General features: G+C 45.1%; 1 protein-coding gene across 2 annotated transcripts in view; it reads right to left on the bottom strand.

The window, feature by feature from the left end:
* The window catches only part of SMIM22 (small integral membrane protein 22), a 195,516-nt gene that overhangs the window by 44,015 nt on the left and 126,044 nt on the right, over window positions 1–25,457 (bottom strand). For both annotated transcript variants that reach the window (XR_015300691.1, XM_086941327.1), the window contains exon 3: window positions 19,056–19,138. Coding sequence is in view for 1 of the 2 variants with exons in the window: in XM_086941327.1 (XP_086797453.1) it covers window positions 19,056–19,138 (83 nt within the window). In the remaining variant the exon portion in view is untranslated. The remainder of the gene's footprint in view (window positions 1–19,055; window positions 19,139–25,457) is intronic.

The following is a 25,457-nucleotide window of genomic DNA, read 5'->3' as shown; positions in this document are numbered from 1 at the left end:
GTGTACAACATGGCTAAAACACATTGGCAAAGCCAATTGCTCTTGCATAAGCAAAACCTATTGGCTTAACCAATGCTTGCTTTAAGTATATTTGGCATTGGTCCCAAAGGAGAGACCTATTGGCTTTGCCAATAGAGCTGGGCAAGCTGCTGAAAGCTTGAGCCAAAAGCCTGGCACTAGCTCAGTTCAACGTCCTCTTGGACCATGAAGCCCAAAACAAGCCAAGCTTGAATGTGGCTTCTGCCGGACATCTGTGCTCTAACCTATAGCACCAAAAATTATTACAAAAATAATCTTTGATGTAAAACAGGTAAGAAAAATAGATACTTGTCTAGTGGCTGCATGGAACAATAGGAAATGAGAAAACGTAGGTTTTATTCAAGGCCTAACCAAATTGTGTTTTCCTCATTTCGTTTGAGATCACTTTGAAATATGTGAGTTCAGGGTGTGTGTGCTATATGAGCACCTTACTTGTATCTGATTTAAACAGACTATAGTATTGCTCCATGTAAGAATCGAGGCTACTTATAGGGTGAACATGACAACTGACTTGCCTTTTAATCCACTAATAGCATTGTTGCGTGAGATGAGTGGGGCGCCAATATTTAAGTTCATGTTTAAAAGCTGTCATTTTTAATAAATACCCCTCAATACAATTATATATTCTCATGTACTAAGTTGAAACTCTTCCATATGTTAAAGGAAAGCACTTGCATTTTGAAGAGTCTTTATCATATTTTTTATAAGGTGTTTGCTGCACCGTTTACGTGCCCAACGTTTTCCGGGGTCGGCTCAGCTCTCCCTTTGAAATGTATTGGTTGGTCCACCTTGTTTGCCAACACTTGTTAAATAGGGCCACACATTATGCTTGATCTCACATTTTGTTTTGTGAAGTTCACAGAACAGATCATGGCAGTAGCGGCCACACAAAGCAATGAAAAACAAGCATTGGCATAGCCAATAGGTCTCGCCTCTGGGACCTTATAAGTGTTTAGCCATGCAACACTTGATGTTGTTGAACCAAGAATATTGTGCTGGATAACTAAACACTTATAAGGTCCCAAAGGCGAGATCTATTGGCTATGCCAATGCTTGTTTTGAGAATCTGGTCGCCCTATCATGTACTTGTGTGTGAATGAGTGCCTAGAAGCCTGTGTGCGTGCTTGAGCGTGCATGTACATGCATGCTTTTTCAAAAACTGCAAGTTTCGGCAGCTCACCTCGGAATAATCACACACAGTGGCTCATAGTAAGCAATAAAATATGGAACACAGAGGGACTGCTTAAGATCCACTACATTGCCTGTGTGTGTGTGACAGCTTAGAAGCTTGTGTCTGCAGGTACTTGTGTGTGCATGAGGACTTGGAAGCGTGTGTACGCTTGTGCGCATGTACTGGATTTCTATCAGGAAACTGCATGTCATGGCAGCTCATCTATATATAATCACAGAGGCTCATGGCAAACAACCAAGCACTTATAGGAACTTCTTCAGAACATGTGCATTGTCGGAGTGTGCGTGAATGTTTGGAGGCATATGTATTTCGTTTGACTCACAATACTACATTGTATATGAACAAAAAACATTGGCAAAACTAATAAGTCAACGTTGTGAGACCTACTGGCGTTGCCATTGCTTGTTTGACCTACTGCATCTGACTCTGTGAAAAGGTTTAGGACCAACAGTGACCCTGCCGAACTCGCCTGTGCAGTATTTTCAACCTTAACTCCAATTACTATTTCTATAGCTTCTATGTGCCTTTGGCCCCCCCCAGTGGTTAATGACAACATTACATATGGAGAAGCATTGTATAACAAATGCATTTTTCAGATGTAAAGTACCCAGTCATTTATTCATATTTACAGCAAACAATGAAACCGGCAAATAAAGCACAGCATATATTTGTTTTTAAATAAGTGAAGGAACAAACCCCATTAAATAAACATGGTATGATGAACGATAGAAAAACGATTAACTTGTGGTAGCGATATCTATAACAAGTAGGTAATTCGCTCTAAGCTGTGAGGGGAGTGGACCGAGAATCAACAAAGCGTTTCCCTTGCGGGAGCGAGCCAGGGGCATCATGTGTTTGCAAGTTAATTACAAACATATGGTGTCAAAGCTCACTCCCGCAAGGGAATCGCCAAACGTGCACGCGTTACCACTGAAAGCAATGCAACGCGTGCACGTTTTTGTGGCCAAAACTGAATCCATTGCTAAAGGTCTTTTTCCTAAGCAACGCATGCGCGCTGCATAGGCGAGACCTAAAAAGCAAGCATGCACTTTTAAGGTATGAATGTCCTTACGAGGAGAAAGGAATACTTTTAGGCTTGTCTGGCCTAGCCCAGTCAGCCCAACCCACAGAACCTGATGGGGGCTAAAGCCCTTTCAGCCCAATGGGCTTTGCGTGCCTGTCCTGACAAAAGATCTGACAACTGCAAGCTATCAAGCCATACCTTAAAATAATTCAGGGTGGGGCCGGGTGGGTCCCAGGATGGCTGTGACATTTTGGAGCTATTACCGTGTGCTGTACTTGCCCCCAGTTGCTGTGGAGCCACCAAAACTGGGGAGAGTTCGATGAGAACAACACACCCATGTTATGTTAAGTTGTTATGCTAACAATTGATATAACATAAAATGAATCATCTCCGTAGGAATATCTCAGGGCTAGGCTGATACAGGCATTCAACACCAACTGAGCTAGACCAACTGACTCGAATAGCCATGTTTTAAAAAGTTTTTTGAACTTTCTGAATTCCGAGCATAGTAGAATATGCAAAAGTAGCTTTTTCCAGTGGAAGGAAGCGAGATAGGATAACGATCTCTCTAAATGTAAATGTAAATGTAAATGTACATGTACATGTATTTATATAGCGCAAATCACCGACCCGGTATCTAAGCTGACTGGCAGTGCGAATTCGCAGAATTTGCAACAGGCTTTGTCTGTAGATATTAACAGTTTGGATGGGTTATGCTGTCTGAGCCTACTTTGCAGGTAAGATGGAGCATTCCCATTTAGTGGCTCATGTGTAAGACAGCATGCCTTAAAGATGAGCCCTTTCCTGAAAGGTAACCAGTGCACAGAGTTCAGAATCAGAGCAGAAGAGGATCTGGATAGAAGACTGCAAACCAGTCTGGCTGCCATGTTCTGTACCACTTGTAGTTTGGAAAACAATGCCTCATTTGGAGCACCCAACACAGACTTGCAGTAGTCGAAATGACTTGTGATTATGGCTTCCACAGGAGTTTTTCTGGAAGTTGGAGGGAGACAAGGAAAAGCTTTTTTCAATAAGTGCATGGTGGCAAAGCAGGTTACACAAAAAGTAGATATGTGCTCTTCTCTAGAGAGAGTCATCCAACTTTACACCCAGGAATTTTGCTGTTGGCGTTAAAGACAGGACTGGCACTAATTTAGAAGGCCAAAAATCCAGCTTCCATAAATCCTGAGATTTGCCAAATAGAAGTATCTCAGTTTTTTTCCATTCAATTGTAGACAGTTACTACACATCCAGGAAGCTATCTTCCTCATAGAGTCAGAGAAGCGGGATGTAATCCCTTCTAGGTCCTGACCAAAAGAGATGACCAATTGTGGGTCATCGGCGTATGAAGAATCATAAAGAAGCTCGTTTCCTATCCTAGTGCTTTAGGCTGGACAGAATACCCTCTGCTGCTTCGCTTGGGTGATAACGTCGACAAAGCAGAGAGGATGAAGCCAGTAGCACCGGTACTGGCAACAACTCCAGGTCAGGCAGCCCCTGCAGAGTGAGAGATGCAGGGTCTTATGGGGAGCATCAGACATAACTTTGAATGGGCGGAGAGTCAGATGACACTATCTAGAGAACTGTGGATTGCTCGATTTGCAGAAAGCATCTTGTGCCTGGACTGACAGCACACACATGGAGGGCTGAACTACAGGAGCAGCAGTCAACTGGAAAGTGGTCTGATCCTCACAGTGATGGGTGGGTTGGGCTGCAATAGGTTCCTGCCCCTGATTCTTGGCACATACTGGTGGTTCCCTAAGGAGCCCCCTCAACATTGGATGGATAAAATTGTGCCACAGTCCTCAGCTATGGCAGCCAGAAGGAAATCTAAAGAGGACTTCTTTGAGCCACACACAAAGACTGCTAAAGGAAACACTTGTAAACAAACATAGAGGGCCCTGGATGAAGTCTGCCTAACAAAGGGAGAATAGGTTCTTTGAAAACCCATTGCAGATCTACAAACTGAGTTTGTTGAAAGGACTGGCATCATTAAAGCGCGGTGAGGATTGTGGAAAAAAGCTGTAGAACATGCGAAAATGTGTGCTGGGTTTGGAAAGGACAGGGAAGAAGATGGAAAGAAGAGTGCGTCCCTTAGAAATATCTTTTGTAGCATCCATGGCAGAGGTGAAAGATCTAACTAGCGTTATGCTGTGCACAACAGAAGTTATACTGAAACTTGAAACAAAGATTAACCCGTTACCTGCTGCGCACATTCCCCTGCTGTGCTAGGGGGCGGAGGCGTGCACAGCGCCTCCATGCTCATGACGAGCTCAGTTCGTCATTCAGTACAGTGCTCCTGTGCTCATAACGAGCTGAGCTCGTCACGTCTACACCCGTTACTTTAGAACGTTCGCATAGCAAGGGAATTAGCCCAGCGTGCGAGCGTTCTAAAGGCCATGACGAGCTGAGCTCGTCATGAGCACAGGAGCTCTGTAGCTCATGACGAGCTGAGCTCGTCATGAGCATGCAAGAGGTTAAAGCACTGAAGAACCTCATAGGCGCTTAGGGTTCCAGGGGAGATCCTACCTGACTCTATGCTAATGTGGACTGAGGCAGTGCTCTAAGATCTGCTATAGATGCAGAAGGACACTACCCTAATGATCCAGCAGATCTACAGACTTCCTTTGAAACACCAGTGTGCGGTGTACAATGTGGGGAAACTAAAGGTGGTGTCTGGTGTGTTGAAATCACGAGGTTGGAGAGACCAGATCATGAGAGCAGCAATACAGAAGAAAAAAGAAATGGCATGAGGAAACAGACTATTACTTTATCCTGACCTGATCCGAGTGCTGTAACGTTGGCAGGGAAGAGAGTCTTGATAAACATCATGGAGGCAATGATTGGGGGAGGAGCTCATATACTCAGTGGGTTTTCCGATTAAGCTGCTGGGGGAACATGATGGAAAGAGGTGATTGGTCCAGCAGAGTCAGATAGGGCATTTTTAGAGGAGTTGTAGATGGAAGCGTGGTGAAACTGGTAGGGTTACAGATGTTGAACACACTGGGGGATGTTGGGCTGAAATACAGGTTCCCTGTTGGATTGGAAGGTAGGGTCCGGAGAGCCCCTCTTGGTGGGGAGGGGTGGAGACACAAAGTGATGACTGGACATAACTACGTTAATACTCGTTTTGCAAAAATATGGTCTCTCTGTCAACTTACCCTGCCTGTGAGCGCGTGAGGGGGCGGTTGTGATTTCTACAGGCCTGCTTGAACTTGGAGACTGTTTATATGATTCAATTTGCCACTGTGTAAGTTGGTGTGTTCACTGTGATATTGTTTTTAGGTCTCGCCTCTCAATGCGCATGCGCATTGAGTGGTGCGAGACTATAGGGGCTTAAACAGACTTTACCTAGACTGGCGATTTGGTGCTGTGCCCGTGCGCTTTTAGGTCAATGCGCAAGCGCATTGACCTAAAATGTGCGTGCACAACATCAAATCGCCAGCCATCTGTTCCCCAGCAGCTCTTCCCGCTCCGCCCCACAAGCTACCCCCAGCGTGCGCTCTGCCTCAGCCGCGCTCCTCCCTGCTGCGGCCGTATCGCATTTCTCCTCCCCCCTCCCCACAGCAATGCCCTCCGTCTTGTAATTTGCTCACTTTTAATGTTCTCATGTATCAGTTTTGTTCCTATTGTGAACAGCTCGGCCATCTTAGGGTAAAGTCCCAGCTATATAAAAATGCACAAACAAATAAATAAGTAAATAAGGGTAAAACGTTCCTGCTGCGCCCACCCTTTTAATGTATTCTCTTTCCTGCGACAACAACTCCCCCCCTTCCTCCTGTGTGCTGCTGACCTTCCCCCCTCCATTCCCCTTCCTTTATCACTACCGTATTGTAATACGCCACCCCCCCACTTGTGCACTTTCTGCACCTATCCCTTTTCTATGTCCTTCTAAACAATCGAACTTCCGACCTCCCTCATCCACCCAAGTTAGAAAGCCAACCCCGCCCCATTCAAAACTTTAATCTTTTGACCCTCTGTCCTTAATTAGCCCCCCAGCATATCGACTACAGCAAAAAATAACTCCACCATCACTAACTAGCACTTACAAGCCACCCCCACCCACCATACCATTTAAAGCTCTTGCACACCACAAACAAATTACCTTCACGACAAATTACCTCATAAAAATAAAAGGTCCCTGCTGCGCCCCTAATACAATCTCAATTTTGCACCAACAACTCCTCCGTCCTCATGTACGCCGCTGACCTCCCCCTCCTCCCATTTCCCTACCTCCATTAACAACCGCATTCCAATACGCCACCCCTTCCCCCACTTGTGCACTTCCTGCATCTATCTCCTTTCCGTCTCCTCCCAAACAATGAGATCTCCCACGTCCCTCACCCACCCAAATTACAAAGCCAACTCCGCTCCATTTAAAACTTAAAGCCCTTGACCTTATGTTCTTAATTACGGAAAAAAACTTCACATTCACCAAACATCACCTACAAGCCACCCCCACCCACCATACCATGTAAAGAGCACTAACATTACAAACAAATTAAAAGATCGCTTTTTTTTATTACCTGTCACACGAGGCCGGAAACGAACAGCAGGCGCTACACTCCTTCTAGAAACTACGCGGTTTACTATGTGGGAATTTCCAGCTGCGCTACGTACATACGCTGCATAAGATAACGTAGCAATGGCATTGGCTGAGGGATATATCACTCACAAAAGGAACACAAAGGGGGCAAAAAACTAGACTGCAACACTAAATAACGAAAATATTGTTAGAGGTCATTAGGATTATGATTTATTACACGCATAACAAATTGTACTTTCCCATTACATAATTAGTTCAGAAAATGTTTGACACATTGCTAGTTGCTTATATTCCTATTCCTTGAATAGTCTACCCCAAATTTTACACAGCTTAAATAAACTGAAATTCACAGTGACACAATCTTTTAAATACCATGACTGTAATAATAAATACATGTTCCAAAGAGATGCTTTCCCTCGGGCGTTGCCATCCCATCAATTGTGCGCCTTGCTTCTGCCACAGTTATAGACCCAAGTCTACAAATGCATAGCTGCCAACGTTTCAGATTGTTATGTGTGATATTTTTAATATTTCAGTGGAATTATGAGTGACATTTCAATGATTATGAGTGACACAATTTCTGTTACCACTGACCAAAGTCACCTGACTCTCACCAACTTTTCTGTACGCACATGAGTGCAGTTCTGTTTTCAATTCCCCTATGAGTGATATTCACGTCTCATTTGCGGCACTTTTATTGGCACTTTATAACTGGCAGCTTATTAAGAAAATACATTTTATAAAATAAAAATCTTGTGTAAGTAAATACCATGGAGTACTTTGAGATTTGTGAAGTTGCCCTGCGCCCTTTCATACTGTACTATACCTTCCTGTAATATATTTTAGCGCCATTAAATGAAATGCAGCTGGTAATCTATACCAAATAACTGCCTATCTCAGGGTCAACATGCATATACACTTTGATCTGTAAGTTATGATTAATTTTGTAGTATAAATATATTACACTACTTTAGTATTTCAGTGTTTGAATTGATACGCATTTCCCAAATGAATAACTGCAATTTTGTGATCTCTAATGAACTTACCTAGCTGCCACCAACCAGTGCGCTGCACATTTATCACCACTCACTAGGCTGTGGAATGGCACAAGTCGCCTATTTCAGATCTGACTGTCTTTGTCGACTTACTATCTGGAAAAGAACATACTTTTACTTAGCACAGCAGTCTCTCAGCATTATAGTCGAGCAGGAGGCTACAGGGCAAGTGAGTCATCTGCCTATTAACCCTTGGCTAGTACAGTCTCAAATGTGACACTTACTGAGTTGCGATGTGAGCCATTCTGTCTACTGGCACTGTTGACCCCTCAGACTCCGTGCTTCTCTGACGTCTCACTGCACTCCCGCAGAACATGCACGAATGGTGTGTTGCCCCCGCTCACGCATGATCACACTGTCACAGGCTCAGAAGGTGCAGCAAGCTGTATAGTGGGCTCCAGAGACGGCCTCGGTCCCGTGGGGTTGGGTCTAGGGGTCGCTGAGTCTCATCATTCTTTGAATTTACGGTAACATGCACCAGCACTGCCATGATTTTCCACAACTTCAGACTCACTGGGAGACAGCAGGGAGCGATGCCGCGTGGGTCCGACGAAACAGCATAAGAACTCCTCAAGTTGAGTCCCGGGCCTTGTAACTTCTGACCGGGACCTCACTCCACTTCCTTCCTGGTAGGGAGTGAGGTCACATCCGCCTACGGGGCCAGTCAAAGTCAACCTGTAATAGATTGTAACATTGTAGTAGAGCACGATGATCTTTAACTGTTTCTGAGCCTGCTGGCGGTCACAAGTGAAGTCTGCTGCAGCCCGGGTGAGGCACACCACACAGTGTCAGAGGTGCTGGCGCCCGTGATAGCACCTGGCTGGCCTATGCAGCCAGTTTCAGCGTTGTCAGGCAAGTGCCAGTCTGTGGCAAAATGCGTGACAATATATTTCGGTGCGGTGTAGCAAGAACACCACACTAAAATGCGTTATTGCATGCTTGGTGTGTGACACTTGGCAAACTCGCAGACGCCGCAATCCTGCCACAAAAAAACAATATTGACATTTTACTTGCTAGCTGATCTTATACAGTCATGTTCACTAAAGTGCCTCATTTCACTTTAAAGAAACACTAATGCACAGGCCACTTAAAAGTAGCTTCAGTTTCACCTTTAATACGTGTTGCACATATTTACATTTCTACTGCCCTTTCACTGTAAACAGATTTTTAGTGCTCTACTCTCTCCTGTAGGCAACTACCTCTTTACCTTTAAGCTGTAGAGGCTTGTTTTAATTGCAGGTTTGTTTGGCTTTAAAATTACAAATGCTATAGGTGTCACATTCGCGAAAGTTATAACTATTGGCATTGTAAATGACAAAGCTATCAATTTAGCTATTTTAAAAACCAACACATAAATTAAATAATTGTCATTTACAAGACCAATAGCTCCAACTTTTCTAATGCGAGACCTATTGCATTTCCAATGCTTGTTTTTGTTTTTTATTCTTTGTATTGTTTTTCAGTATATGGCACATGAGAACATCACCATGTAGAGGCCAGCTCTGGCAGCGAGTACAAACACAAAAATGGGTACATGGTAATTCCATCTCTGGCCTTGTGCGAGTAGCCAACTGGGGAACACACCCAACAGCGGAAATTGGAACTGGGTGAGGGTTTATGTAAAGAAAGGGGAGCGGGTTGGATCCCTGCATGTGTAAAGCGGTTTTGGGGATTGGCTGGGTGACTGTTTTGGCCTTTGAGGCTGCTGTTTGAAGATGCTGGCAGGTGAGCGCGGGAAGACCATGATGGTGCTGTGTTGCAGGGAGAGAGTTGGGGCCTGTTATGAGGGCACCCCAGGCATGTTCACGTTATATCTGCAGCAGCCTGGGGGGACCCCCGCCCAGGGCTGTTTCTACCATTAGGCAGGACTAGGCGGCCGTCTAGGGCAGCAAAAAACATGCTATTAACTGCTATTAGTTTCCAATTCCTGAGTGAAACTGTCTCTCCCTGGTGAAGTGGCAGCGTGCGCGCAGTTCCCAGCAGGCGGCTTACGGGGGCTGGCTGAGCAGCAGCTAGCTACAAACATTGTAACAATTCCCGACACCGGCTGTGCAGACACTAATAGGCGGGGTCAGGTATGCTGCTGTCTCCTCGGTGGCGCGAGGGTTGGCTACAATTCTATTGGAGGGAAGGCAGGGCACGCAGTTTTCCATTACTTTTAAAATTATTGTGAAGCACTGCAATGTGACTACCGGACAGCAGCTTCACTGAGCAGAGCAGCATTGGATAGCTCTCTGTGACAGCCCTGCTGTGGTGTGATCTGCGTGTTCGAGGGAAGGGGCGGACCGGGGTATCATTTTTGTGTGTCGGTGAGTCGAGCAGTAATGTTGAATTAATGATACATGTGCACATGCACCACTGGATTACTTAAAGCCACTGACTCTTCCTCCCTCACACCTCAGAATTCCCAGAAACTAATAGCTCTTTGGAGTGCAGTAATAGCCAAGGCGCAGGGACACCCGTTATAAATGAAAGTGCCAACCATGGGTGCTACCCGTTATCTCTGCTTCATGCATTTTAACCGTCGATCAGTCCTGCAAAGGTGGGCACTCCAAAAACGATTGGATTTTGTACTAAAGTGCTAACCTTTGTTATTTTTGGAGCACCCACAGATTGTGAATGCTGCTGAAAGGTGCACATGTTTGAATTCTAAAAGTTAAGCCCTATTTTAATTAGTCTGGAAGATAGACCAATAACTGTGTGGATATTAGATCACTGACCCACCTTCCTTTCTCAGATGGTTGATTAACTCTGAAATAATGTGTTTGTCAGCGGGCACCATAGGCCTTAAGACAAGTAAGTAAAATGGGCAGCCATTTAGACAGTAAAAGGCAGCCATAACCTGGGATGCAGAGAGCCCTCACATCCCCGGATCCCGGTGCCACTGTGCCTACACTGCACTAACAATAGCTCTGCTCAGCCACACTTTATCGATACTCGCTGCGACTCCTTTATATCGCGTTTTCACCCGAGTCTGCCTTCTTAAAGATTATTTAGTCCCCTATCCATCCATCACCTTCTGGTCATACTTTCTTCTCGAAAACATTTAGCCTCCCACCTCCCGCAGCAAAATACCTTCTGTCATGTACACAGTTTCCCAGTTTTTGTGATTCTTTCTCTGTTGGGGGACTGTGGGTCCGGGGCCCCAGTCATGGCCCTGGTACTGCAGCCGTCTGTGCCAGTCCCTCACGTCATGTGTTACAATATACCCTCCTCCTTCCTAAATGTTATCGCTCTGAGACGAATTAGGAAGGGTAGGAGCAGCCGCAGGTACTGGTCATCTAACGCCTTTTCTGGACGTTTTAGTACAACACCTTCCTGAGCTCCAGGAGGGCTCTGACCCACCCGGACCCCCTCTTCTGGGGCCCGTTACCTTCACTCCCTGCCCAGGGCCGCCATGAGCCAAGAGCGACTCCTGGCACTTCGTGTTTATTAGCTACCTCCTCCGTTTCCATCCTCGTGTTTCTGTGCACCTCCCTGTAAATCTTCCTGTGTCCTGCAGCGCTCGCTTTGCACCCTTGCAGGGCTGGGTTGGCAGCGCGGGCCGCTTTCGGGGTAATAATGATTTTTATTTGGGTTGATGAGACTCGTTTTTAATAGATTACAGCACCATGGCTGCTGGCACACAGTGACTGCCGGAAAAGGTTGCCCAGTGCCTGTCTGTCTGTGGCGGTGTCCATGAGTCAGCTGACTGTGTCTCTTAATTTTTGAAGCAGCTGACAAGGTGTGTTGTTGAGGAGCATCAGCTATGGCTACAACTGAAGGCAGTAGGAAGAGGTGAACATAGAATTGTGCCCGTTACAGATTTAAAACTGAAGTTAAATGCCATGCTTTAGGTTGTTTATGTGCAGTACTCCTTGAATGAAGTATTACTATGTGTGATATTTCAATACTTGAGCTGTGGCACTTTCCCAATTAATAGAATAAAGCAGTTATGTACAGGAAACATAGTTTATTTAAGTATTGACCCACCTATAAGCAATGTGATGATCTAGAATAGATGTTGAAACACGTGATGTTTATGCAAGATTTGCAATGAATAATGCATAGGAATGGCATCATGCCATCCACACAATCAGTTTTAAGATCTTCTTAGTGTTTCTCGTTGTTCAAATGGGTGTAATTTCTGATATTTATATGTTTCCCTTGTCTTTACTGCTTGATTTTGCTCGCGAGAAAGTGTCACTCATAGTCGTTGAATGTCGCAGTTAGTTATTTAATGTTTGATGTGTTTTATTATTTAATCTTTAATACAACTTCTTTTATATCCAATTCATTAATTCTTCGAGTCTGGATGACAGGGGGAGAGAGTGATGGTAGTAAAAGGGTTGGGCGGCATTTTTCAATTCTCGCCTAGGGCGGCAAAACACCTAGAAACGGTTCTGCCCCGCCTCACCCCAGTTAGATGTATATGGCGGACGGATTGTGTAGACCTTCGTGACCTTAGTTGAAGAGCTGTAAGGTGCACACCTGTTGCGGCATGAAGGAATGATATTCTAGTCTTGCCGTGCAGGCCTGACATACACGTGCAAATTTTCGATCTAAGTATGTTATTGTGTGTGTAATCTTTATCATGGCAAGCACTCCCCACATTTTGTTGGACCAGAGAGCTACAGGCGGAGCCTCTTTCTTTTTCCAGAAGAGTGCAAGAAGACGTTTAGCCCCCCTCATGTGCCCTATGAGCGTTTTGTATTCCCCACTTTTCCTTTCATAGTGCAGGGCAGGGCTTTAAGTGAGATGAAAAAGGGGGGGATCTCGGGGGGGGGGGTCTCTCAAAGGAGCGTGGCCGATGTTATTAAGGGGGTGGCTTAAAAAGAAGCTAAAAATATGTGCTTAGCTTAGTGTTGTCGCCCAACTGGTATTTTGCTGCTTCTGTCATTACTTCCAGATACAAGTAACATCATACCTACATCAAGTCAGGACTATTGGCTTTGTCAATGGCTGTTAGTTGCATAAGATAAAAAAGCAACAACTATGACTTTGTTACACAGAATATTGAACATGCTTCAGTTCTGAAATGATGAGACTGTGCAAGAACTATACCCAGTCTCCTTGAAGTTACATTACAGCCAGTGAAGGGTGGCACTGGTGCAAAGTTCATTATTTTTTTTTATCACAGAGGGTGAGGGCACAAATGAGAGCCCGATAGGGACTCGTTTCAGCACCTGTTTTTAGAACTGGTGGTGCTGAGCACTGACAGGACCCGGGCCACATAAAACCCTGGTAGAAGGCATTATTCCGAGGAGGGTTGTGAATGGTTGTGCTGGGATGGGGTACCCTAAAGTGGCTTTGATATGGCCAATAATCTCCTTCAGGAACAGTAATATAAGTGAGCTGTCCCGCCAGATGTGCAAGAAATGTCCCTCCCCCTACCTGCATCTCCAAAATCTTGTCAAGACCTTGGAGAACATTTTATGCATGCGAACTGGGGTAAGGTACCATTGGAACATGATTTTATGAGTGGACTCTCACTAGGGGACAGTCTTTAAGGATCTAGGTACATCGTGCCAAATTCGGTCCCACTCCTTGGTCAGTATGTGTCCCTGGAGATCCCTCTGCCAGCGGGTTAGGTAGGGGTGTGGAGTCGGGGTTTTGAGGCCTGTAATGCCTGGTAGGTTCTGGAGATGAAGCCCTTCCTGCCTGAGTAGTTACGTATCATGACTTCAAAATGTGTTTGTTTGAGAGCCGCCGGGTGGGCGTTGGTAGGGCGTCGGGTCCAGTGTCTGACTGGACTGGTAGTATTGGAGTCTAGAGGACTCTGGTATGTGATGCTCTCATTGGCACCATTCGAACAGCTTAGCTCCGCCTCCCTGGGAGCAGGCCCTGCAGCACTCAGCATGCACCCTCTGCCCAGCTGGGGAAGGCTCTAGGCCTAGGATCCAGGGCAGGGGTGAACGGCGACCGGTGTGCTCGGGAATGGAAAGGTTGTGAGGCCTACACTATGATATTTTTAAAGGAGCTAAGAGTGGAGATGTTCCATATTCCTTCTTAATTCGACAAACCTGATGGATAAAACATTTAAACCTAGAAAGAATTCGGATTGTGCAAGTCCAGCTTTTAAAAGGTCACTTCCAGCAGGCGTTCCACTCATACACTCAACAGCGAAATTAAGACAGCATCCAATAAGTGAAAAGGGGAGGTCCTATGTCGGTATTATGTGTGAAAAATAAGCGAGGTGCCAGAGGAAACCACTTCACAGGACACTCGACAGAAACTGGTTAGCTGCTGTGTGAATTCGAACTCTTCAGAATAGCGGTCTAAAAGCAATCCATAATGTACTCAAAGGCTGTGGTTCTTTGGGAGCTTCCTTTAGTTTATGGTTGCTTGTCTGTGTTTGGGTTTACTGGGCGCATTCTTTTCCCTTACTTCTATGCAAGGGGATCATGTAAGAGGCAAGAGCTTTCCTTTGTCCTTTTCTCTCTGTGACCGGATGTCTCGTAAGAGCTTTTTTTCCTTTGCAGTTTTTTTTATATAGTGCGAATTCGACCCGAAGGTATTGGAGCGCTTTACATGAGCACAGTTGCATTACATAAGCACACATTCATAGGGCTGGCGCCTGCGCTGCAGTGCGCAGAAATGCTCGCGCAGTGATAGCCCTTTTGTATGGGGTCTTGAAAGCTGCTCACACGCTCGTGCGTGTGAGCAGCTTTCGGCGACTGCCATTGGCTTTCGCATGCTTTTAAAAAAAAAAGCCATCACGCAATTGAGCAAAGGCGGGCGCATGTCCCGCCTTTGCTCCGCCCATTCCTGACGGTGGCCAGCATGCGCAGCAGCGCGCATACGCCTCCCTGCCGCGCTCCCTCCCCGCTCTTCAGTGGTGCGCGTGCACCACGGGTTTCGATTCCCGCGTTGGCTCCTCTGTGGTGCGCGCGCACCACTGGTTTCACCTATTACAGTATGTGGATCCCACGCTAGCGCTCACAATCTAAACGGGTTAACTGCTTGTTAATGTTAATATTCTAGAATTGGATGGCAGGGTTGGTATCATGGCCCTGGGGGGGAAAACTGTGGAGCTAATTGTCTGGTAGTGCGTGACCAGGGGAGGAGGCTCAAGTGGTCAAAAGTAACGTCCGATGTATTTTTCATGGAGTTCTGTAGGAAGGCTGAAGGGAATCTTGCTATTTGTGCGGATCCCTCAAACCCAAAGGACTTGGTCCTTAAAGCATTTGAGGGCATTTATAGCCAGATCGCAGTAGATCTGACGATTGGCACTGAGTTCAAAGGGAATCGTGGGCCTAGGTGGTTTGAAGAAACCTGCTCGAAAGCCCATCGTCTACTCATTTTTGCACAGAAGAGGACACCTCGAGATAGGGTGGCGGTAGCTAGCCTTCGTAAGCAGTATAAGCTGGCAGTGCACGCCCGGAAAGTAGAAATTAAGGCAGAGGCTTCGAATGCTCTTCTATCAGTAGAAGTTCTAAAAGATAGTTCTACATTTCGGAACATTATAAATGCCCCCTTTTTTTCTTCTGTGGAGAATGATGCGCAGGAATGCAATATTACAGAGGCACAGTGGCTAGCCCACTTTGGGGCGATCTATTACCCTGGTGGTACACTATTGTCTACTGCTAGTCCTTTTCCTCGACTAGGAACAGCTCCATTCGTGTTTAGTGAAATGGACATTGAAAAGGCAATAAAGGAGACCGCGAGTAACAAAGCCCCAGGACCCAATGGGGTCCCAGCAGATCTCTATAAGTGTGACCCCAAATTTTGGTCAAAAATATTGGCTAATGTTTTTAATGCTTCTGGTATGCAGGGGTTCCCAGTATCCTGGAGCAAAATCAATTATTATACCGTTTTTTTAAAAAGGTCAGAGAGGGAGCCCGCGGTGCTATAGACCCATATCACTGATTGATTCAGCAGTTAAAATTCTGGGTAATGTGGTCTTATCTACGATAACAGGCGGAGTCACTGAAAATAAGATTTTATCAGATTTGCAGTATGGTTTTAGACAGGGTAGAAGCACTATGGTCCAGTGCCTCAACCTGCATTTATTAATTGCGAAATATACTGTGGCGAAGGAAGGTTCTCTGCACATGGCATTTATGGATTTGTCTTCCGCCTTTGACCTGGTTAACAGGTCAAAGCTGTGGAATATTTTAATGAAAATAGGTATTGAGCCATGTTTAGTTCACTTTCTAGCTGACCTTCATCGGGATCTCCATGCGTCAGTGAGGATATCCCAGGATGGTAGATGTACCAGGTCTTTTAAATCTGACCGGGGTGTTCGCCAAGGGTGCATATTGGCACCCCTATTGTTCACTCTTTATATTAATGCTTTGGACAAATCCCTAAAGGAGGCGAGTCTGGATATTCCGCGTGTAGGTGAATATTTAATACCTGTTCTCCTATACTCAGACGACGCTGACCTTTTAGCACGTACTGCGTTGGGCCTCCAGAAGCTCTTGGACTCTTTTAGAATCTATATGCAGTCCTTGAATTTGCTCGTGAACAATGGGAAGTCGCACACCGTGGTAATCGGGAATAAAAAAACAACTAGGAAAGTGAAGTCATCCCTCTGTAATGGAGTGGAAGTATCCAGGGTTACCTACGGTCCTACCAAGAGGAAAAGTTATTTGTGTTGGGAGGGGGGGAGGGGGGGGGGGGGAGGTCCCTAGCTTTTCAGCTATGCAAAATGGATGAAAACCCACAACTCCGCAAAACGTCCTTTGCAAAGGCTAGTGTACATGCATTTATTGGTGGTAAAAAGAAAAGACCACCTCCAAACTTTCTGGTGCATAGTAGAAGTGGTTTCTCCACCCTGCTGAAAACAAATATACTTGCCATCTGGACAGTCAGCTAGATTGAGTCCAGTGGAGGTGTTTGCGTTGAAGTCTAGAATTATGTGGATGATAACATAGTCAGTCCTGGGAAATTTTTGGATAGATGCAATACTAGTTTTTTGTTAGGCTCGCGGAGATTTAGTGATTTGCCTAGAATCACAGGATGTTGAGCCGACACTGAGGCTCGAACCTGGTTCCCCAGTTCCAAGGTCAGCAGCTCTGGCTGTGGGCTTGGCCCTCTGGAGGGGCCTTTTAAACACTTCTTAATCCTGTTTGCTGGGATATCGCGGGATCTCTCTTTGGTCTTTGAGCATTTCTGTGATCACTCTCTTGCTAGCCTTCTTTTAGGGCTGGGCTCCTTAAAACTTAAAATAGTAAAATGCACTTGTGCCATGCGTGTTACGGTGTGGCCAGTGTCAACTACAGCACCGGGAGTTTCTACTCCCAGACCCCGTTGTGTTGATCCTCCAGAAATAGCATCAGCTGCACTCGGTATGGATGAGGAGGGAGCATTGCCTGGATGTTTCTGGCCCCTTGATATCTCAATATTAGCAGACAATTTATTAAATAAAGGCTTTTGGAATCGTTTATGGACCCAAAAATGATTGAGGTTAGTTGATATTTTTAAGTACAATTTTTTATTAAGAAGTCATAAAATAAGATAAGTACAACACAGGGTTGAGATGAAAGTCACTTGCTGATTGGTACCCTCCATTCATAAGCTTCCAAGGCTACTGAACGAGTAAGTAATTGCATCCCATTAATGTATCATTTACTTCACATGTGTTCTTTTATCATAACACGACAAACCAATTAAATGTCTTAGAATACCAGATGTTGTAGAAAAACAGATTATCAAGCAATATTACTAAGATTCAAAGTGACAAGTGGTCCCAAAAGTGAAAAAGAAAGTAAAGGAGAAGGAAAGAAAGGCATCATGAACAAATACATCAGGCCACCCCCATGTTGGGGGCAACTGCGTCATATATGTGTTCTCGGTCGCTGTCTAGAGTGATGTCATGTAAACAGGTAGGACAGTTGTCACGTAAAAAAACTTCAACCTTCAATTACGGATAGTTTATTAATTTTGTTTACTAGTGAGTTAGCAAATGTAAGAAGCAGAGATGCTTCCCTAGCACACCCCAATGAGTGTGTAAATAGTACTGCATGCATGATATGGCAGGTAACATGAACATCTACTGCTCATTTGTTGTTGTGATTGCATTTGAAGGTAGATTCAGATATGGTCTGCTCAGGGATTTAAGTGGATGCTCTCAGTAAGACAACCACACCCAACCATCCACTGGAGCTTAGGTTAAATACAACCACCAGACCCTACCTGCAAGTCTGTGACTGCTGTTTCTTACTCACAGAAAGTGCCAATGCGATTTACACCAGAGGGAAATGCATTTGAAGCCAGTACTGTAAAACTTGTCAGAGGTTTTGGCCCATCAACTCTTGGGGGTTTGTGCCTAGAAATGCGAGATTTTTCTTTATGCCTCATTTCTGTGGGTAAAGGTAGTTTGGCAGCACTAATTTCTATGGACTTCGATCTTTTGGGAGGCTTTCTTTGGTCCCTTCAGTCCTTTCGTTTTTCCAAGCCTTGATCTTGGCACCATTATCTCCTGATCACGTTAGCTTTATTTGTATCTGCGGATTGGCTTTTATTTTTATAGCTCTTATTTCCGTAGTATGGGGTGTCAAGAGACATTTTCAGTGGCTTTCTTTACTGCTGTGATATGGCGGATGTTTCTGGGGAGTTTTCTTTAGTCCACTTTACTTCTGCGGTTGAGGGTCTTCTGGAGAAATTTAGTTTTAATTTAATCCTGTCCGGCCCATGAATGCAGACAGATGTGCCAAGCAGTGCCAGCTTTGTTCTGGCTGCACATTTGCTGTAGAAAACCTTCTGGCTTTGTAATGGGGATGAGTCAGAGTCAAACTTCTCACTGTTCATCTCCCTTACCGACCAAACCTGGGCAGATTTCTGGATGGCGACACCAGTTTGATAGAGCACTGCCTGTAATCTCCTCACTGTCCTCGGTGACCATCCCCGCTTCACAGTTACCTATTTTTGCCCTTGAGATCTAATCTAACGCCAAGCATTTCAATTCCAGAAGACAGTACATCACACTACCACATAAACACATTTTCAGTATGCGCTTATGTTGCCTTACGTACGTTGAGGACAAAGCAGGCATACGCATTATGTTAAACACAACATTTGGTGCAAAAACCCACACACTGTTGAATTGTTTCTTTGTTTTATTATGTAAAGATGGTGGGTCGATGCAATGTTGCGTGACTTCAGTAGAATGCAACACACTAGGGTGGTTTTAAGGTTTGCAGGACAGTGTGAACCTAAGAGGCAGGATAGAAGCTAAATAGGAGGGTCAACTCAAGGAGGTGTGCGCAGGCTCACCGTCTGATGAGAGGATTCACAGTCACAGCAGCAGCAACAGCAGCAACGGATGAGGACCAGGATAATCATCAGCAAGACAGCTCCTGGAAGAGAAGCAAGCGAGAGGTCAGTGGAGGCCGCCTATCAGAGGGGTGTGAGTCAGTACCGAGTATCCACCTTAAAGCTGCATATACTTCCCACCGTGTCGCATTGCACTTACAGCGCCTCTACACCAAGGAAAACGCTTCACTGTATCCTTCAACAGAACTAATGGCAAACTCCACTTGCTAACACAGCTGTTCGGGCTATTACATCAGAGGGCCTTTCCATTCAATCCAATGTTTAACTCGTTGCAAATCCATCTAACCGAATATGTGCCAAATACATTGGTAAGTTACTTCCTGGCAAACATTCCATAAGTTAGTGTCCTGCTTTCAAGAGGTGTTCAATCAGAGAGTCATCCTGACTTTTTTTTAAAGTAATGGGTGCCTCAGTTCTGTCTATTAAAAGGGTTTGGAGTGAGGAAGGGCTGTGTTACTAAACACATCATTCTTTGAATTAAACCACTTGTCCAGTTAACAGAAATATTAGAGCAGAGTCAGACACCATTGTACAAATAGGATGATGTTGCACAAGGTCTAGGGTCCTTCCCATTAACAGGGGCTCTAGAGGACGATCTTTGTAGCTTCCAGAAAACACAAGGACATTCTGCCGTCAACGATCATTGAGGGAGAATATTTGGGCAATCTGGATCTGAGGAGACTCACTCATAGATTAACAATGTTGGCTGCACACCAACTAGAATCACAAAGTGTGAGAGTTCTTCTCCGTCCCTCGGTCTTCAGCTACTTCTGTTTTGCCAAGCTTCTCAAACTTGTCACAGTATGATTAGGAGTACAAGAGGTACACTCCAGTGTTTACAGATAATGATTTGCTACCATGTCAGACTAGGACCCAGTTCTCACCGGAAGGTCATTTGATAGCTGACTTGTAAGAGAATATCATTTGTGAGAAATCAATCCTAACGCCCTACAAAAAAAACCAAAAAAACTGAGATGTCACTACTTAAACATAACCTCAAATTCAAGCCTTTGAAAAGCTATCATGATTCACAAATGTTAAGTGCTATGTTACGTTAGAGGTTTGTAAAGAGCTTGGTTACTCCTGACGGAGTGTCCCCATGCTAAGATTCCTCCAGCAAAGGCCTACTGACCCTGCTTTGAGCTCCGTTACAGTTCAATTTTGCCTACATTGTTGATTGCGAGTTCAGTTTTGCCTAAAAAGCCAAGTCTTCAGATTTTTTTGGAACAGCCCTTTGGACGGCTTCTTTCAACGGTCCCAGGGCATACAGTTCCAAAGCCTAGCAGCCAGGAACCTAAATAAGCTACCTCCTAGGCACACTTTGTTTACTCTTGGGATCACAGTGATTGCAGTCCCTGAGATCCTGAGGTGCCTATTAGGAAGATAAGGTTTAATCAGGGGAAGGAGGTTGGGAGGTTCTCTCTGATTGAGAATATTTCGGCAAACGCAGAGTGCTTTAAAGGATACGCTATGCTTGATAGGAAGCCATTGAAGCTGTGCTTCCCCTGAGCCCATGGGAGAAGGTCTCAGAATATTCAATAACATTTGGGCAGCAGCATATTGAACTCTTTGGAGCATTCCCAACCAGCCTTTAGAGAGCGCCAGGTAGAGTACATTGCAGTAGTCCAGTCGAGATACCAGCAGGGCCTGGATCTTAGGGCTCCTTCCTGACTCAACAAAGAAGGTGGCTTCTTTGTTGAGTCAGGAAGGAGCCCTAAGATTTTATGGAGCATCTTTAGTATCCCCAAGCAGGTACCAACCGTAGTGGAGAGCTGTCTGTCAAAAGATGGCGAGGAGGCACACCGGAAACCAAGGTTTTTCACCTTTAGCTTGGGGACAGATGAAGAGCCCAGCTACCTAGAACACCACGCGGAGGAGCATATTGAGGGTTGTTTCCCTACCACCAAGACTTCTGTTTTGCCTGCATTTAGTCTCAGGCAGCTAGAGTCCATCCATTTGGCCAGGTCCACCAAACAGGCCTTAAAATTGGCCGCAGCACTGCTATCTTTCTCTTCCAAGGTGATAATCAGCTGGGTGCTGTCACCATAAGACATGATCCCAACACCATGGTGCTCCATCACATCCACCAGCGGGCGCATATATAGGTTAAATAGTGTTGGACTTAGCACTGAACCCTGAAGCACTCACTGCTGCAAGGAAATGTCTTCGGAAGCACAGGACTTCTGAATAACCTAAAAGGTGCAATTATGAAGAAAATCAGCAACCATTCAAGGGACAGTCGCACGATGCTCTGCTTCCATAGCCGTTCTAGTGACAAACCATGGACCATAACGTCAAAGGCCACATTTAAGTCCAGCATTACTAGGGCAGCTGTCTTGCCTTCATCCGCAGAAAGATGGAGAGACCCTGATTCTAGTTGCAGAGCAGATTCATTACTGAACTCCAGTCTAAAGCCCGACTTCATCAGCTGTTGGTTCACATGTTGTTCGGCGAACTTTGCAAAAAAATGGTAGCAGATATATAAGTCTGAGGTTCTCTGGCTTCAATGGACCTAGCGAGGGCTTCTTTGGAAGGGGGACCACAATAGCATGTTTCCAGTCAAATGGTACTCGACCAGTTGAAAAGGACAAATTGAATAGATTACATAACGTTGGGGTAATAGCTACTTCAACCCACTCCAGCATCACCGGTTAGGATGGGTCAAGTGGAGATCCTGATTTGATTTTGGCTAATAGGGCACTTGTTTCCTCCACTGATACTTTACTTATGCTTAAAAAGCCATCTGGTGGATCAGGAGGTGACAGTCCGGGAGATGGAAATATATATTTCCAGACTTTTACAAGAAAAGAGGCATAAATGGTGGAAATGTTCCCAGAAAAATAGTGTGCGATCTGATTACGATTATCGATCGTTCGGTTTATAACAGCTGAGACTCATTCTAGAGACATGAGCGATTTGACTATTCTGAAAATCTCAGGAGAGGAGTTTTTAGCCCCCTCAATCTTTTGGGCAAACAATTGAATCCGGGTGCATCTAATTTATTTGTGGTGCTCCTTAAGAGCGTTGAGGTAAGTAGTTTATCTGTAATCTGATAGCTCTTGTGCCACAGATGTTCTCATGCCTTTTTCATAAGAGGTCCCCCATAAACCATTCCGCCGTAGGTCTAGAGCTCGTGAAAACAAATGTTTTGAGTGGGGCTAGAAAGTCATTTATCCAAACTGTCGCCTGCTGATTGGCAACTTAGGGACATGCATCTGGCAGAGGTGGTTTGAGATTCAAAAAGGGAAATATTACCCTGCCAGGGTTTATTGGAGATCCATAAGTCTCCATCAAAGCAATAATTCAATTTCAGCTTTACCTCAGATAATCATAATTCGTGTTGCGTGTTACTAAAGTCTTCGGGGCTCCAATACATAAAAATGCCTCACAGTCTGTGCTGACCACACACTCATTGCGAGTTTCAAGCGACGTGCAACGGAGGGAAAATGTATTTCATCAGCCAGAATAGGGCACGTGCTGCAGTTTGTACTATGTAAGGGTGCACACACACTATGGATAATTAAATTGTGTCCTGTGAAATTTTATGTGGTTGTTTTTTGCTTCTGCCAATAACCTGAGAATGTCTAATGAAAAACAACATTTTAACCAAAGTTGTGGCAGCACAGCATCATAAAGAGAGAGGTTGCATTGCACAGTAAAACAGAGGGTTGTGACACAAAATGGTATACTTCACTTAAAATGTCTGAATATGAACACTGTTGCTTGTTTCATAAGTTATAAAATATATATACACACATATACATACACACATATATACATATACATACACACCTATATACACACAAAAACACACACACACATATATATATATATATATATATATATATATTAGTCAGGACGGGTGCTTTGTCCGTTCACGCGGGTGGGGCCTTGTATATTGCGCTGCAAACCTCCCAAAAATATGGAGTTCTCGCAGAGTTTCTGAAAGGTATGTATCAAACACATACCCTACGAACATGTTTAACATTGTGCCTTCCTCAATGCTGGGAATGTCCACATGTATTGCACAAGTCCCGATAGGTTTAAAAACAATATCCATTTTTCTGATTTGGCCTAAGTCTGGCCTATGGGAGGGCTGATTAAACTCCTCGGATGTCACGGTCGACATCATCATGCCTGTTCGGCGCTGCAATATCATCCGACATTGTGCGCAGCTGATTCACGGGCCGAATGTCCCAATCACCAATTTTTTCCCGCCTTCAATCCGTCGCTGGTCACACACATCACACAGTCCTCCCAGTTGAAATATTCTGCATGGATGACAGGTAGGTGTGCCATTTCTACCCCTTGTCACAACCTCTGGATGGTCAATCATGATACATCGGTAGGCGTCAGGTATATGGCTTGGCGTATATATATTTTCAATATGTTTATTGAGTTTTCAACACAAAACATCAAATCAACCCCAACCTCCCGCTCCTCAGCCACTCGTATTACAATCACGTCAGGATCCATTTTTTTGTTACTCAGTTTCTTATTTTACATTTGCCTAATCACCTCACTGGTTGGGTCCATTCCTCCAACAACCTCAGTTACCAACCACCCTGTTCTGTTTCCAGTCCCCTAATCATCTTCCCCCCCATTCCAACCCAATCTCCATTCCCTTCCATGGGTCCCAACGTTAGTGAACTCACTTGGGCACCCTCTTGCCTTAGATATCTGCTCCGTCACCCTCATGCAACAGTCCATGTTAGTTTCTCATGTCCGTATTATCTAGGCCTCCAACTGCACCCAATGTTGTATAGTGTCTTGCCAGGTCACCATCGACCTCACATTCCAAATGAAGGAGGAGTATCTGCTGGACTTGTTATTGCAGAGATACTGATTGCCAGTCAATTTGTGCTGCTGCTGGAGGTCTGGGAAAGGTTTTATCTCAGTTGCGCTCCAGATGTCCCCCAGTTTACAAATGCCCAGCTGGTTTCACTTTCTATATCCCTCTCCTCTCAACAACGGGGTCTCCAGTGTCAGCGTATCATGTCAAGACAGTTTTCTAAGTGTCAGCCTCTAAATTTCGACCACCACTGCTGATGGGGAGGGGAGGCTACCCAATCTTCCCTTTTCATAAAGATCTCTCATATAGCCGAACGGGGCCATTGCCCATTTGTCTACCATCAGTGAGGGTTTCCTCTGGACAGCAAAGGCCCAATCATTTATCACAGTCACTGGGATGCCCAGTAATACAGATACCAATCTAATAGTTCTATTCCTACTTCTGAGGACTTCCTGGTGACATTGACAGTGCTTTCTGTGGTAGCATCGGTCCCAGAGTAGCAGTCTGGTTTCAGCCTCCACCAATTGGAATAAGGGCTGAAGGACCTCAAATAAAGAGCTCTGCATGGCAGAGAGTAATTTAGGTAGGTATATAATTTTGTACAGTGCTGCCAGCCCCAGCAGGGTCAGCAGCAGCCGGCGCCAATTGGTCACATCACGTTGCTAGCCCTCGAGCAGTCTACCCAAGTTACTTTTGTTGAATACTTTCTCGTTCTATGTGACAAAAATCCCTAGATATGTTAACCCTTTGTCATCCCGCGTTATTGGGCATTGTAGGTCCACTTCACGCTGCCTTGCTATCAACCGATTTACTACAAATTTCCCCCAGTTAATATGCACGCAGAGTAATCCCTGAATGTCCCAAAAAGCTCTAGGACTCTGTCGATGGATTCCTACGGCTTGGCCAAATAAAAAAAGATGTCATCTGCAAAGAGTAAGATCACGTTTTCCTTGTCATGATCCCAGGGGACCGTGTGAATCAAGGCGTCCCAGTGGATACATGTGGACTGTGTGCATGGAGTGTGTACAATGAGGGATTTCCATTGTTGCGCACATGAAGGGTGCATACTCCATTGAGTGGGAAGCATTTTGCTTTGTGAGTTTATGTGTGCATGGTACGCACCTCTGCTGGGTGGGGTGTCAAATGAGCTTTGCTAGGGAAGTGTGCCAATATCTCTGCTGGAATGCATTTGGTGCTGATTTTGCATGGAGACTGAAGATTCCACTGGGTGGCTTGGCGATGTTCATTGTGCTGTGCTAATAGGTGGGATGCCTTTGTTGTAAAAGGACGGTATCCCAATGCATAGGCTGACCGATGCAGTGAAGTGTACAAAATCTTCTGGGTCAGATGCCTTTTGTGCTGTGGTACATGAAATGTGGCAACTTCACTGAGTGAGATGCCTGTTGTCCTTTGTTAATTGGTGAGTCGGAATTCCACTGGGTAACGCCTACTGTGCTATGTTGCTCAGTTGGATTGGCTGCCACTGAGAGAGATGTCTTTTGCAGTGGATTCATGTGTCAATAGAGGAAGGTCCACTGGGTAAGACACGC

This window comes from Lissotriton vulgaris, chromosome 10 (assembly GCF_964263255.1).
Source record: "Lissotriton vulgaris chromosome 10, aLisVul1.2, whole genome shotgun sequence".
In the NCBI taxonomy this organism is placed as follows: Eukaryota; Metazoa; Chordata; class Amphibia; order Caudata; family Salamandridae; genus Lissotriton; species Lissotriton vulgaris.
Note: the sequence above shows the minus strand (reverse complement) of the source record. Positions and strands in the feature narration are given on the sequence as shown.